This window comes from Hyla sarda, chromosome 1 (genome assembly GCF_029499605.1).
Source record: "Hyla sarda isolate aHylSar1 chromosome 1, aHylSar1.hap1, whole genome shotgun sequence".
Taxonomy (NCBI): domain Eukaryota; kingdom Metazoa; phylum Chordata; class Amphibia; order Anura; family Hylidae; genus Hyla; species Hyla sarda.
This window is the reverse complement of record NC_079189.1, coordinates 549,341,465-549,357,216: the sequence shown is the minus strand read 5'-3', so window position 1 is coordinate 549,357,216 and position 15,752 is coordinate 549,341,465. Positions and strand designations below refer to the sequence as shown.

Here is a 15,752-nt window from a genome sequence, read left to right as displayed (position 1 = left end):
ATTTACAAATCTGTTTAACTTTCTGGCACCAGTTGATTTGAAAAAAAAAAATGTTTTCCAACGGAGTACCCCTTTAACAACCCCTTCATTTTACCCAAAAAAATGCAATGTGAAACCTTGAAATTGGAAAAAAAAAACTACATTTATATAGTTTTCCTTCTTTTCTTTATTGCTTTGCATTTCTATATTTTATTTGCCATAACTTTGTTGATTTGTAGTTTTTATTGGTATTGGTTTTAGATTGCTTTTTATTCCCCTTTTTCTTGGATGTGATATGATATGACAAAAAATCAGCAGTTCTGATGTTTATTTTTTACTTTATTTTTTTTTTTGGAGTTTTTGATCCAAAAGAAGTGTACTCAAAAAGAATAGGATATATAAAGAAAGGACTTATACTTCTCCTTCCTCATGGATCCCCTTTTGGGTTTGTCTCAAAATCTGCCAAAAAAGAAACCCAGCCTTAAAGGAGTACTCCGTCCCTAGACATCTTATCCCCTATCCAAAGGATAGGGGATAAGATGTCTGATTGCGGGGGTCCCTACTTCACCCGGCGTTAGAGCGTCGGGTGCAGTGTCGGAGGTTCGTGATGTCACAGCCACGCCCCCTCTATGCAAGTCTATGGGAGGGGGCGTCAAGCCCCCTCCCATAGACTTGCATTGAGGGGGCATGGCAGTGACGTCACGAGCCGGGGTGTGACCATGACGTCACGAGCCTCCGCCCCCATCAGCAGTCATCCGGCACGGAGCAAGCTGCAGCTGAGATCGCAGGGGTCTCCAGCGGCGGGACCCTCGCAATCAGACATCTTATCCCGTATTCTTTGGATAGGGGATAAGATGTCTAGGGGCAGAGTACTCCTTTAAGGTACGTTCACATGGACGGGATCTACACCAAGGCAGATTTTCCGCAGTGGAATCTCAGCAGATTACATAGGCTTCAATGCAGTCTGCCGCAAATTCTCTTCTACGAAAAATATCCCACCTGTGTGAACGTACTCCTAGGAGTATTCATGGCCTATCTTAAGCTTCAATTATCGGCTCTACACAGTGAATGTAGGCAGGAGCAGGCGGCTCTGTAGACGTGGTGGCCATGCTGGGTTACTGCATTTCAGGTCCTGTTAAATTGGAGTGAAGCTATAGTAACCTAGCACGGCCACTACATGATGAACAGAACCTGGGCCTCCTATGTACATCCAGACACCGTGGCTCTGCCGGAGAGCACTTTTTTCCCTGTGATACGTTGCAGTGTTGATCACTAAAGCCATCAGTCGTATCTGTATCCTATGTGTGATATCATTTCAGAGACAACAGCAGGTCCCATAAATAAGCAGCAGGCACCATAATTGCTGTAGATACCTCATACACCATGTGTAGGCTCACAGACGTACCGTCTCAGGCTTGTGGTTAGCGATGAGATCCACGGCTCTCTCTGTGAATACATGAGTGGAGTATTTCTGATCATATCCTTTGGCTGCTTCTTCACCATCTCGGAAATCAAGGGCACACACCGTTTTATTCACACCTTTGATTTCATAACATCTATCATGGGTAAAATAATCCTCGCCGCCCATAAGATATCCTGAAATATAGCAAGTCAGAAACAGATTGAATAATGCTCTACAACCATCCAGGATTTTATGACGGTCAGCTCGCTAGTGCCACAGAGAATGTAGGGATAATATAGCAGGATAGCCTTCCATGCCACAGTGCCCATGATGTAACCCTACAGATTAGGCCATATATTGTCCGAAACCTCCAGAATGTAATCTGGTCAACAAGAATGGCTCTATGGTACATGAAAAGAGACCAAGACCCCAAAACCAATGTGTCACAGGGATTTATGCATGTGCTATGACACAATTCTAGGCCTAAAGTTCCTCCATATGAACTTATTCTTTAAAAAAAAAAAAAAAAAAATTATATATATATATATATATATATATATATATATATATATACATATATACATATACACACACACACACATATATATATATATATATATATATATATATATATATATATATATATATATATATATATATATATATGTATAAGAACAGCAAGAGTTCTTAGTACGCATAAAACCAGGGGAAGTATAAGCATTTTACTCAAGTCAATCCTGCCAAACCAGATAACACACAGAAAGTCTATCCATTGCCTTCTGCAGGGGACATGAGGTTTGCCTGTAAGGTGGAGCCTTAAAGGGGTACTCCTGTGGAAAAAATGTTTTTTTTTTTTAATCAACTGTTACCAGAAAGTTAAACAGATTTGTAAATTACTTCTATTTAAAAATCTTAATCCTTCCAGTACTTATCAGCTGCTGTTTGCTCAAGAGGAAGTTGAGTAGTTTTTTTTCAGTGTGATCACAGTGCTCGCTGCTGACACCTCTGTCCATGTCAGGAACTGTCCAGAGCAGGAGTAAATCCCCATAGCAAACCTCTCCTGCTCTGGACAGTTCCTGACACGGACAGAGGTGTCAGCCAGCAGAGAGCACTATGGTCAGACCGTAAAGAAGTATACAGCAGCTGATAAGTACTGGAAGGATTAAGACTTTTTAATAGAAGTAATTTACAAATGTGTTTAACTTTCTGACACCAGTTGATTTAAAAAAAAATAAATAAATAAAATAAAATAAAAAGAAAAAACAATTCCACCGAGGTACTCCTTTAACAGAGCGAGAATTTCACTTGTAGAGAAAATCCCTTTTAATATGAGTCTTGACAGGGGGTGGAGACTTGGTGGAGTTAACCTTAAAGTACGAAAGAAGACTAACTCTATCTAAAACTTCTTGGGCAGCCCTGAGACACATTTCAGGTTCCTTCAACATCAATATAATGTTGTCCATATATAGGTAGATTATGTTCATAACTAAGAGTGGATTTCCCAGAAACTAGAGAGTGTTGTGTTAGCTGCAGCCTTGGGCTTTATCATTAAAGAAAATATCAATGGGGACATGGACACCCTTGCCACCTTCCATTTGCCAGATGACAAACTGTTTTTAGGATTGGTTGGGGACCCAGTGGTCAGGCACTAGAGCTGGGCGGTATGAACAAATATGTGTATCACGGTATTTTTGTAACTTATGGCGGTTCCACGGTATATAACAGTATTTCTTTAATCCCCCACCCACCAAATCATGTTACCCGCCAGCGCTGTTCTGCTCCCCCCAATTAATTATCAGCCCAGCCCCCCCCAATTAATTATCACCCGCAAGCACTGCCCTCCTCCTCTTTGTTGCGGGCCACCGGCGCTGGAACTCACTGTACACCAGTGGTCTCCAACCTGAGGACCTCCAGATTTTGCAAAACTACAACTCCGAGCATGCCCGGACAGCCAACGGCTTGAGGTCCGCAGGTTGGAGACCACTGCTGTACGCTGTATCCCTATGCCCGAGCTGCAAAAGATAAAAGAAAATAAACTTTAAGTTACCTACCTCGGCCTTACGCTGGGAACGGGAACGTCGGCCAGCCGTCAGCCTATCACCCTCCGGAGCCATGTCCCGCCCCGGCCAGTAATAGGTTAAATACACTGTCATGTAAGAAGCCGGCCAGAGCTTCTTACATGACAGTAGGCTCAGCCTATCACTGGCCGGGGTGGGACATCGCTGTGGCCGGTGATAGGCTGACGGCTGTCCGACGTTCCCGTCCCCAGCAGGAGGCCGACGTAGGCGAGTTAGTTTATTTTGTTTATCTTTTGCAGCCCGGATATAGGGATTCAGCGTACAGCAGTGGTCTCAAACCTGCGGACCTCCAGCTGTTGCAAAACTACAACTCCCAGCATGCCCGGACAGCCGTTGGCTGTCCGGGCATGCTGGAATTTGTAGTTTTGCAACATCTAGAGATCTTTAGGTTTGGAGACCACTGGCGTACAGTATAGAGTTCCAGCGCCTGGGGCCCCCAACAAAGAGGAGGGGGGCAGTGCTTGCGGGTGACACATGTGAGTAGTGCCCGGCTGGGCTGATAATTAATTGGGGGGAGCAGAACAGAGCTGGAGGGTAACATGATTTGGTGAGGGGAAGCAGAACAGCGCTGGCGGGTCACATATGATTAGTTCCCCGATGTGGGGACAGCGCTGCGTTGGGCTGATAATTCATTCCCAAGGGGGAGAGGCCAAATCGGTATTGCGGTATGGGAAAAATTCATATCGTCCAGCCCAAAAATTTCGGTTTTCGGTATGAACCGGTATACCGCCCAGCCCTATCAGGCCCCCATACCCACCACACCATTTAAACCCCCTTTAGGATACTTTCACACGTACAGGATCAGCTGCATATTTTTTGCAGCCGATTTTGCTGCCCATTGACTTTAATGGATAACAAAATTGGCTGCAGAAAACATGCAGCAGAACAGGCAAAAGATCCTGTACATGTGAACGTACACTTAAGATTTTTTAATTCCTGAGCAACTACAGTAGTTCGACTGTTCCTAGATCACAGGACCATTGCGAGATCAGGATAAGACCCCAAAAAGTGTTTGCTTCAGTCTGCAACCATGGAGGTACACAGTTCTGCCTATGTGCTGTAGACACAAAATGGCAAGAGATTTTTAATCAAAACTATTTGCAAAGTATATTCATTTTAAATGTTCTACAGCACTGTTTTCCAAACAGTGTGCCTCCAGCTGTTACAAAACTACAACTTCCAGCATGCCCGGACAGCCTTTGGCTGTCCGGGCATGCTGGAAGTTCTAGTTTTGCAACAGCTGAAGACACAAATATCTGAAAAACACTGCTCTACAGTAGTAAAAAAAAAAAAAAAAATTTCATAAGGTATTAATACACTTAAAGTGACATTACAGAAAATAAGTTGCCAGTCAGCCATTTAAATTTTATATAAGTTATGTCCTATGAACTATCTTTAATTATTGTATGCTCCATGTATAAATTAGTTCGGACAAAAACCCGGAATTCAATATTTTGGTTATTTTTCATCCATATTTTAAGAAAAACTTGATGCATACTTAGTAAATGTTTATAATCCGTAATTTTATTAAAGGGGTACTGCGGTGAAAAACTTTTTTTTTTTTTTTTAAATCAACTGGTGCCAGAAAGTTAAACAGATTTGTAAATTACTTCTATTAAAAATTCTTAATCCTTCCTGTACTTATTAGCTGCTGAATACTACAGTGGAAATTCTTTTCCGTTTGAAACACAGAGCTGTCTGCTGACATCATGACCACAGTGCTCTCTGCTGACATCTCTGTCCATTTTAGGAACTGTCCAGGGTAAAAGGAAATCCCCATAGCAAACATATGCTGTTTATGGACAGTTCATAAAATGGACAGAGATGTCAGCAGAGAGCACTGTGCTCATGATGTCAGCAGACAGCTCTGTGTTTCAAAAAGAAAAGAATTTCCTCTGTAGTATTCAGCAGCTAATAAGTACAGGAAGGATTAAGATTTTTAATAGAAGTAATTTACAAATCTGTTGAACTTTCTGACACCAGTTGATTAAAAAAAATAAAAAAAAATTCACCAGAGTACCCCTTTAATGCATGCATCAGACTGAAGGGCCCTTCAAGTGGGCATACATTTTGCATAAACACATGATTTTAAAAAATATAATAATAATAATAATAAAATAAATATATATATATATATATATATATATATATATATATATATATATATATATATATATATTATATATATATTATATGGCAGTGATGCAATGGGCAAACCAGACAGTTCTTGTCTAGACGGATAAATCTGGGCTAATGTTTACACCCCAGTTCGACTAACCATTCAGGCACTAAGGGGGAGATTTATCAAAACCTCTGCAAAGGAAAAGTTGTCCAGTTGCCCATAGCAACAAATCAGCTTGCTTCTTTCATTTTCAACAAGGCCTCTGCAAAATTAAAGAAGGGATCTGATTGGTTGCTATGGGCAACTGGGCAACTTTTCCTTTGCACAGGTTTTGATAAATTTCCCCCCAAGTCTACAGGGGCCCTTTAGCCTCTTGATGAATAACAGTTTAAGGATAGGGTCACACGTACAGGATCCACAGCTTATTTTACGCTGCAGATCCGCCGATGAGCCAACCCTATAGTGTGCCTCCAGCTGTTTTCCCCCCTCTCCCCCCGCCCCCCCCCCCAGTCCTGATCGCAGCAGCAATCTGCCGGTACGAGCAGCCACACAGTGACGTGCGAGTTCCTGCATGCATGTACAGTGCACACACAGAGATTGCGGCTAATCCGTGATGTCTGTGAGTACACTGCGCGTGGCGACTCATAGTTCCCTGTATAGCTGCTCGTTGCGGCGGATTACTGCTGTGATCAGGACACGGGGGGAGGAGGGGGTGCAGCTGGAGGCACACTATAGGGTCGGGGGATCAACAGATCCGCAGCATAAAACACATTGTGGATCTTTACGTGTGGCCCTACCCTAAAGGGATATTCCAAGATTGTATTTCTTCAGCCTTTGAGCCCATGATGCCAAGTTATAATACAGTGATCCCTCAACTTACAATGGCCTCAACATACAATAATTTCAACATACAATGTTTTTTTCTGGACCATCATAACTTGAAACCAGACTCAACATACAATGCTACAGACAGTCCAGATCTGTGAAACGTGTCACAACTGGAGGAACTGACCAATCAGAATGGGCATTTTACTGGTAAATCACCTGTATTACTGAAGTGCATGCACTGACTGGCTGTCTGGTAGCGCCCCCTACAGTACAGGGAGGAACTACAAGTTCTGTACTACTCCTTACCTGTGCCAGGGTTAGCTGCTCCTTTGAACACCAAGTAAGGGCGGCTCCATTTGGGACAGTGTGTACTGTATAGGACCCTGAAGAAGCTCCTATCCTCTACATAAACCATTGTTCCCTAACCAGGGTGCCTCCTGTTGTTGCAAAATTACAACTCCCAGCATGCCCGGACAGCCAACGGCTGTCCGGGCATGCTGGAAGTTGTAGTTTTGCAACAGCTGGAGGCACCCTGGTTGGGAAACACTGAAATAGACAGTGATTTACAGCTCCCAGCAGATCATTCTTACTTTTATATGTAAGGATTTGCTTTATCTATATTAGTTATCTACTTATTTTTCTTTACTCCTCACTTTTTCCTATTTTTGGATGACATTTTGGGGCTTCAGAACCAATTACCAGGTTTCCATAGAGTTATAGTCTCAACATACAATGGTTTCAACATACAATGGTCGTCCTGGAACCAATTAATATTGTAACTTGAGGGACCACTGTACTGTATAAAATGCTTCTGTTACCTCCGTGCACCGCTTTGTCAAGTTTTCATGCACAGGACCCACACCTGAAAACGCTGTAGTGCAAGTCTTTTTATTTTACTAATGTGTTCCCAGCATTCCATGCTGCAAGAGACAATATGTTAGAAGTCACATGGTCTCCAGGGGTAGTGGCTATGCTGTAGTGGGTGTAGTAAATACCTACTATCCCAACACTGCAGCATAGCCAAGCCCCCTGGAGATCCCCCTGTGACACATGACATAATATTGTCTCCGGTCATATGGAATTCTGAAAACACAATAGTAAAATAAAAAGACTTGCACTATGGCAGGTGTGGGTCCTGTGCGTGAAAACGGGACAAAGCAGCACACATAGGTAATATGGGGGAGATTTATCAAAACCTGTCCAGAGAAAAAGTTGCTAAGTTGCCCATAGCAACCAATCAGATGGCTTCTTTCATTTTGCAGAGGCCTTGTTATAAATGAAAGTAGTAATCTGATTGGTTGCTATGGGCAACTGGGTAACTTTTCCTCCGGACAGGTTTTGATAAATCTCCCCATATGTGCGTATTAGACAGTATTATAACTTGGAATCATGGGCTCAAAGACTGAAGAAAATAAAAAAATTAAAAAAAAAAGAACTGGAATACCCCTTTAAAGCGCTACTCGAAAACATTTTTTTCTTCTTAAATAAACTGGTGCCATAAAGTTAAACAGATTTGTAAATGACTTCTATTTAAACATCTTAACCCTTCCAGTACTTAGCTGCTGTATGTTCCACAGGAAGTTCTTTTCTTCTTTTTAAATTTCCTTTCTGTCTGACCACAGTGCTCTCTGCTGACACCTCTGTCCATTTTAGGAACTGTCCAGATTAGGAGCAAATCCCCTTAGCAAACCTATCCTTCTCCGGACAGTTCCTAAAATGGACAGAGGTGTCAGCAGAGAGAGCACTGTGGTCTGACAGAAAGGAAATTCAAAAAGAAAAGAACTTCCTGTGGAGCATACAGCAGCTGATAAGTACTGGGCGGTTTAAGATTTTTAAATAGAAGTAATTTACAAATCTTTTTAACACCAGTAGATACAATTTTTAATATATATATATATATATATATATATATATATATCCCCCCCCAGGGGAGTAACCCTTTAAGTACAGGTTCTTAAAGTAACCTATCCCAGAGATACAAAGGATATTTACACTTCTTAAAGTCATGTTAAAGTCAGTGTTAACCATGTTAAAGTGTCTATGGCCTGAGGGGCCCAAGCACTCTCAGTCTGCTCCGGTATATAAATCATTGGCTTTGGATTGTAAAGACAGGAGATAAACAGTAACCAATAGATTCTCTTTACAGACCCAACAAACCTTATGGCAGTGTTTCCCAACCAGGGTGCCTTCAGCTGTTGCAAAATTACAACCCCCAGCATGCCCGGACAGCCTTTGGCTGTCCGGGCATGCTGGGAGTTGTAATTTTGCAACAGCTGGAGACACCCTGGTCGGGAAACACTGCCTTACAGAGTAAAGTTATGTTAACACACAGCATTTTGGTCCATTTTTTGAGTTGCTAAACCGCCCAAAAATGAACGGTTTAAAGCTCAAAATAAAATCAGACCAAATAGGTGGCTATTTTTTATTTTTTTTCCCCATTGCAGAGTTCATTGAAACTCAATGGAAGAATGTCTGGCAATTCCCAGACATAAAAATGAGTGCAAGGTCCTTCATTGAATAACCAACCCAATGGCAGCCATTTTGCATAAAAGAAAAAAAAAAAACAGAGGCAGAAAATATGGAGCAAAAAAACTAAACAATACTGTTTACGCCTAAGATTAAGAAATTAAGAAACTATACATTACCAAAGTAAGTGTCGAATCCTCTACGGGTTGGAAGGCAGTCCTTCTTATATATACCCAGGTGCCATTTTCCCACCATGTGTGTGGTATACCCCGCATCCTTCAGTAACTGAGGTAGAAGCTTTTCGTCAAGAGGTAGACAATGGGGCTGACAAGGCCATATGATCTCATGCTGCAGTCCTGTGTGAATCTACAAAAAAACATATAAAGAAAAATGACACCCCTGTGATATTTATTAACCCCTTAAGGACCAAGCATTTTTCAGTTTTTGCACTTTCGTTTTTTCTTCCTTACATTTTAAAAGTCATAACCCTTTCAATTTTGCACCTAAAAAACCATATGATGTTTTTTTTCTTGCACCACCAAGTCTACTTTGTAATGACATCAGTCATTTTACAAAAAAAAATAATTGAAGAAAAAACATCATTTTGTAACTTTTGGGGGCTTTCGTTTCTACACAGTACATTTTTTGGCAAGTTTGAGACCTTATTTTTATTCTGTATGTCCATATTTCTATAGGTTTGTTTTTGTTGTACTTCTGGAAAAAATCATAACTACATGCACGAAATAATTGCAATATTCTGACCCCTATAACTTTTTTATTCTTCCGCGTATGGGGCGGTATGAGGGCTAATTTTTTGGGCCGTGATCTGAAGTTTTTATCAGTACCATTGTTGTTTTGATCTGACTTTTTGATCGCTTTTTATTACTTTTTTTATGGTTTAAAAAGTGACCAAAAATACGCTATTTAGGACTTTGGAATTTTTTTGTGTACGCCATTGACTGTGCGGTTTAATTAACAATATACTTTTATACTTAAGACATTTACGCACACAGCGATACCACATATGTTTGTTTTTCTTTTTATTTACACACTTTTTTAATGGGAAAAGAAGGATGATTTGATATTTATTAGGGAAGGGGTTAAATCACGTTGATTAACTTTTTTTATGCAGTGTTATAGCCCCCTCTAGTGGCTGTAACATTGCATACACTGATTGCAGGCACTGTTCAATGCATTTCCATAGGAATGCATTGATCAGTGTTTTCTGCGCTTCATGGCTCCAGCCTAGATTCCAGGCTTGGAGCAATCCAACGCCAATCGGACAGCCAGGAAGAAAGAAAGGCACCTCCTGCTGTCCTCTCAGCTCTTTGGACGCCACGGCTAGCCGGTATTGATTTCTCCCATTTTAAACGCTGCGATCAACGTTGATCGCGGCATCTAAAGGGTTAATACCAGACATCAGCCCAATCGGTGATGTCCGGTATTAGCCGCGGGTCCCCGCAGATACGAGGTGTGCTCAGCTTGTGAGCCCGCTTCACAGATTGGGAGGCGGCCACGGATGTAAATATACGTCCGTGTTCATTAAAGGGGTACTCCGCCCCTGGCATCTTATCCCCTATCCAAAGGATAGGGGATAAAATGTTAGATCGCCGCGGTCCCGCTGCTGGGGACCCCAGGGATCGCCACTGCGGCACCCCGCCATCATTACTGCGTAGAGCGAGATCGCTCTGTGTGTAATGACGGGCGATACAGGGGCCGGAGCAGCGTGATGTCATGGCTCCGCCCCTCATGACATCACGGCCCGTCCCCTTAATGCAAGTCTATGGCAGGGGGCGTGACGACCGCCACGCCCCCTTCCCATAGACTTGTATTGACGGGGGTGGGCCGTGACGTCACGAGGGGCGGAGCCGTGACGTAACGATGCTCTGGCCCCTGTATTGCCCGTCATTACGTGCAGAGCGATCTCGCTCTGCGCAGTAATGATAGCGGGGTGCTGCAGCAGCGATCCCCGGGGTCCCCAGCAGCGGGACCCCGGCGATCTGAAATCTTATCCCCTATCCTTTGGATAGGGGATAACATGTCTAGGGGCGGAGTACCACTTTAAGGGGTTAAAGAGGAACTCTATAGAGTTTTCCATTGTACCTAGAGTACCTAGTAAATTTTCCTTACAAGGGCAGATTAAACCTCATAAAATCTGTATACCTGTGGAGAACAGTAGATTTCTCACCGAACATTTAATATAGTCAATATCAACCACTGTTTCCCAACCAGGGAGCCTCCAGCTGTTGCAAAACTACAACTTCTAGCATGTTCTAATATTCTTACAACTTCCTCTGTAGTGTACAGCTGCTTATAAGTACTGGAAGGATTAAGGTTAAATAAAAAAAATAAAAAAAAGGAATTTAAAAAATCGGTTTAACTTTCTGTCAGCAGTTAATAAAAAAAAAAACAATTGTTTTCCACTTGAGTACCACTTTAATACTGCCAAGACTGCCACAATGCTGACGCCGATCTACTGTGTTGTCTTTGGCAGCACAGGGAATATGCAGGATGTATGGGAACGTCCTGAAAGGCCAGGTACACACTACAGAATTTCTGGGCAGTAAGACTGCACGGACTGCATTGCCGACCCCATAGACGGCAATGCATTTCTGGGTGGATCTTTTTTGAGATCTGCTCAGAAATGCATTGACATCTATGTGGACGGCAATTTAGTCCGCGCGGTCCTAGTGCCGCCGGCTTGATCTCCGGCAGAAATTCTGCCCAGAAATTCCACAGAGTGAACCTAGCCTTACAGGAGTGCACCAGATAACAGGACCCTTCGTCCTATAGTGGGAAGGGGATATTATTATTACTTTAATTACAATAATAATAATACAAAGAAGCAATTTATGTTCCTAATTATGTGGAAAAACATCTGATCAGATTTCCTCATGATTCCTATCCTTTTGGTGATACCTATGGAATGTTACTATCACCAGGACACTACAGAAGAACTGATCCTTACTAGGGCTACGTTCACATCTACAAGATAGCTGATGTTCTGAGTATATGGCAGCATGCTGGCAGATCTGTATGCCAAAATATTGGGCAGACTAGATGGGCCAAATGGTTCTTATCTGCCAACACACACTGGCCCTCATTTACTATTCTAAACCCGACCTCTTTTGTCGGGTTTTTTTGTCGCATCTTTGTCTGCGCCATGTCGCAGACATCCTGCGCCAGTCTGCGACACGATGCGACATTTTTTCCCGACGGACCCGATGTGGATTCTCCCAAACCCGAAAAAGGGGCGTAACCCGACATTTCTGAGCTTTCCCACGTATTTATAAAGGTTTCCAACCCGAATTTGTTGAATTGTTGTGGATTTTTTCCCGACAGCTCAGAGGAGTTGGAAACCAAAACCAACAAAACCCACGTGCGACAAACAGGATGCGACATAATAATAAATACCAGGGGAAAAAAGCAGTCGGGTAAGAAAGCAACATAGACTTACAACCCGATTTTCTTAGTAAATGAGGGCCAATGTGTTTCGGTATATACCATAACATTTTTGTGCCAGATCTTTGGTTTTCATAGACGTCTACTAATCACTACATTCAGTCTATATCTAGGAAACTAATAATAATAAGAATTCCTTTATTTATATAGCACCCACATATGGCGCAGCGCTGTTTAGAGCTTGTCATCACCCAATTAGTCCCTGTCCCCACTGAGGCTCGCGATCTAAATTCCAAATTCCCCTATAAGTATGTTCTGGAATCTGGGAGGAAACCAAAGTATTCAGAGGAAACTGAGACAAACAAGGGGAGAACATACAAAATCCCTGCAGATGTGATTTTGACCTCGGACTCCAGCGCTGAAAGGCAAGACCACATATTATGCATACCGGCCAGAACCAACTATAAAAAAAGAACTATATGCTTGATATGGAAAACGGCATGATTACCCCACAGTATACGTTGGTATACAGGTCTGCTGGTATGTTTAAGGACAATAGGCTACTATATAGACATGAACATAACACAGCCAAAAGATGCGCCAAACTTATTACTATAGCTCAGGCTGTATGATTATATCTACTTTACATCACCTTTTGGCAGGTTTACTTAGTGCCAAACTATTGTGTGCGTGTTGTTACATTTCAGCTACCAGTTAAGCCATGCCCCCCTTTGTTATGGTGAGACGGGCACAGTGAATTATTCTTTTTGGTACAATGGCTTCATAAACATCTGATGCAACATTTTGCAATAAGGCAATGGTCTCCAAACTGTGGACCTCCGGCTGTTGCAAAACTACAACGCCTAGAATGCCCGGGACCACCATGACGAAATTGTGGGGTGCCTGTACTAATGGAGCGAAGATAACACTGATCATTGCTATGCTATGGCATAAAGAAGTAATGGAAAGATTCCATGTACCGTAATAGTCCCCTATGGGGGCTAAAAATTTTCCTCCAATGTTGTCATTTTTCAAATTTAAAAAAAATGTAAACAAAAATAAACACAAACATATGTTGTATTGCAAAAAATATATAAAAAAATAAAGCCTCATATGGTTCTGTAGGTGAATATTTTAAGCGTTCTGGCTATAAGAAGGCAAGGGAAAAAAACTAAAGTGCAAACATGAAAAATCCCTGCGTCCTGGGTCTTTTCACATGGCAGAATTTCCACTTGCGGAATTCTGCCTAAAATTAAAGCCCATTGACTTCTATGGGATCCCACACTCCTATTCACACTACTGAATTTCAGCTTGCGGAATGGGAGTGCGGAATCTTATAGAAGTCTATTGGGCTTTGATTTCAGGCTGAAATAGACCTTAAAGGAGCAGTCCAGTCCTGAAAAACGTATCCCCTATCCTTAAGTTTCAGATAGCGGGGATCCAACCGCAGGGCCCCACCGCAATCTCCTGTAAGGGGCCCGGCAGCTTGCGGGAAGGGACGTGTTGACAACCGCACAAAGCGTCAGCTGACAAGCCTCCTAAATATAACTCTATGGTTGAGCCAAAGCGCAATCCCTGGCTCTGCCATAGCGCTGTATTGAGGGGGCGTCGGCCGCCGCTTTGTGCGATGGTCGACACACGCTATCGGCCGGAGACCCGAGACCCCGTACGAGAGATCACGGGGGTCCCACCAGTCAGACCCCCGCTATCTGAAACTTATCCCCTATCCTTAGGATAAGTTTTTCAGGACTTCCGCTTGCAATGTCCACATGGAATTTCTACTGCAGCAGAGTCCTCATTCCCAGATTCTTTTGCTCTGTGCACAGGACGGAATTTTCCATGCCAGATGTTTCAGGCACGGAAATAACTGCAAAAAGCGTTCATTCTTTGTGCGGATTCCACATGGAATGCATAGGCATCTATGAGATGGCGCATTCCGTCCGGTCCTAGTGCCGGCAGATTACGGCATTCTGCACTGTACGGAATGTCCGCACAGAAATTTTCCGTGAGGACATTGCTTTGTGTGAATGTGGCCAAAGGCCGGATTCACACGGCAGAATTTCTGCGCTGAATTCTGCATCAATTATAGCCCATTCACTTCCTGCAGCAGAAATTCTGGGACAGCGGAATCCCATTGAAGCGTATTGGCTATAAATTCAGGCAGAATTCAGCGCAGTAATTCTGCCGTGTGAGTCCAGCCTAAGGGGTTAAAGGGGTGCTCCACTGCCTCGTTCGGGACATTTTGTTCTGCATAATAATCTTAACACTGGGGCAGTGGAGCACCCCTTTAACCCCTTAGGCTGGACTCACACGGCAGAATTTCTGCGCTGAATTCTGCCTGAATTTATAGCCAATACGAGTCCAGCCTAAGGGGTTAAAGGGGTGCTCCAATGCCTCGGGACATTTTGTTCTGTATAAAATGTTAACACTGGGGCAGTGGAGCACCCCTTTAACCCCTTAGGCTAGACTCACACGGAAGAATTTCTGCGCTGAATTCTGCCTGAATTTATAGCCAATACGAGTCCAGCTTAAGGGGTTAAAGGGGTGCTCCACTGCCCCAGTGTTAAGATTATTATGCAGAACAAAATGTCCCGAACGAGGCAGTGGAGCACCCCTTTAACCAGATCTACATAACAAGAATAAAAAAACAGCATCACATCTCTCCATATGTACTATAAGCAGTCCCCGAGATCACATGACCACAACCAGTCACATGACCTGAAACTTCAGAGAACCTGTATAAAGTATTAACGGTTTAAACCACAAAGTGTTTACAGAACGTTCCCGCTCAATCCCCGGAGCCCGGTGACAAGGGGGGGCACATGCTGACCTGGTACCTGCCGCTGAGGAGCTGGCTGCGGGAGGGGGTGCACAGCGGCTGCACGTAGTAAGACCCCAGCTCCACGCCTTGGGCACACAGACGGTCCAGGTTCGGGGTCCGGATCTCTGAGCCGTGGAAGCCCACATCATGCCAGCCCAGATCGTCAGCCAGGACGAAGACTATGTGTGGGGGGCGGGCAGCGAGGGCAACCTGGCAGAGGAGCAGGGCAACCCAGCTGAGAGGCATCTCCATCCCAGGCATGGTGACTGGTGCTCTGCCCCCCGGCTCTATTCAGGAACTGACAGCTGAGCCCAGCACCGCCCCGCACCCTCCTACCTACCGCCCCCACCCTCCTACCTACCGCCCCGCACCCTCCTACCTGTCTCCTTACACCCTCCTACCTACCGCCCCGCACCCTCCTACCTTCCTCCTTACACCCACATCAGGGCGGGCTGTGTCGTGTACACCGCAGGTCTGTATACAGCAGTGCTTCAGCTGTATACGGAATTGAAGTTTTGCAACAGCTGGAGGCACCCTGGTTGGGAAACACTGGTATACAAGGAGTCATGTTTGTGCTCTGTTCACACTGAGACTGCGTTCACACGGCCCCCATTCTTCTCCAGTCAAAAAAAAACAAAAAACGGACAATAACAG

General features: G+C 43.6%; 1 protein-coding gene across 1 annotated transcript in view; it reads right to left on the bottom strand.

Moving 5' to 3' along the window:
• The window catches only part of ARSB (arylsulfatase B), a 151,990-nt gene extending 136,576 nt beyond the window's left edge, over positions 1–15,414 (bottom strand). The window contains exons 1-3 of the mRNA XM_056552471.1: positions 15,108–15,414; positions 9,055–9,241; positions 1,385–1,575 (exon numbers count right to left, since the gene is read on the bottom strand). Of these exons, the coding sequence (XP_056408446.1) occupies positions 1,385–1,575; positions 9,055–9,241; positions 15,108–15,359 (630 nt within the window). The 5' untranslated portion in view covers positions 15,360–15,414. The remainder of the gene's footprint in view (positions 1–1,384; positions 1,576–9,054; positions 9,242–15,107) is intronic.
• Positions 15,415–15,752: the final 338 nt, after the last annotated feature.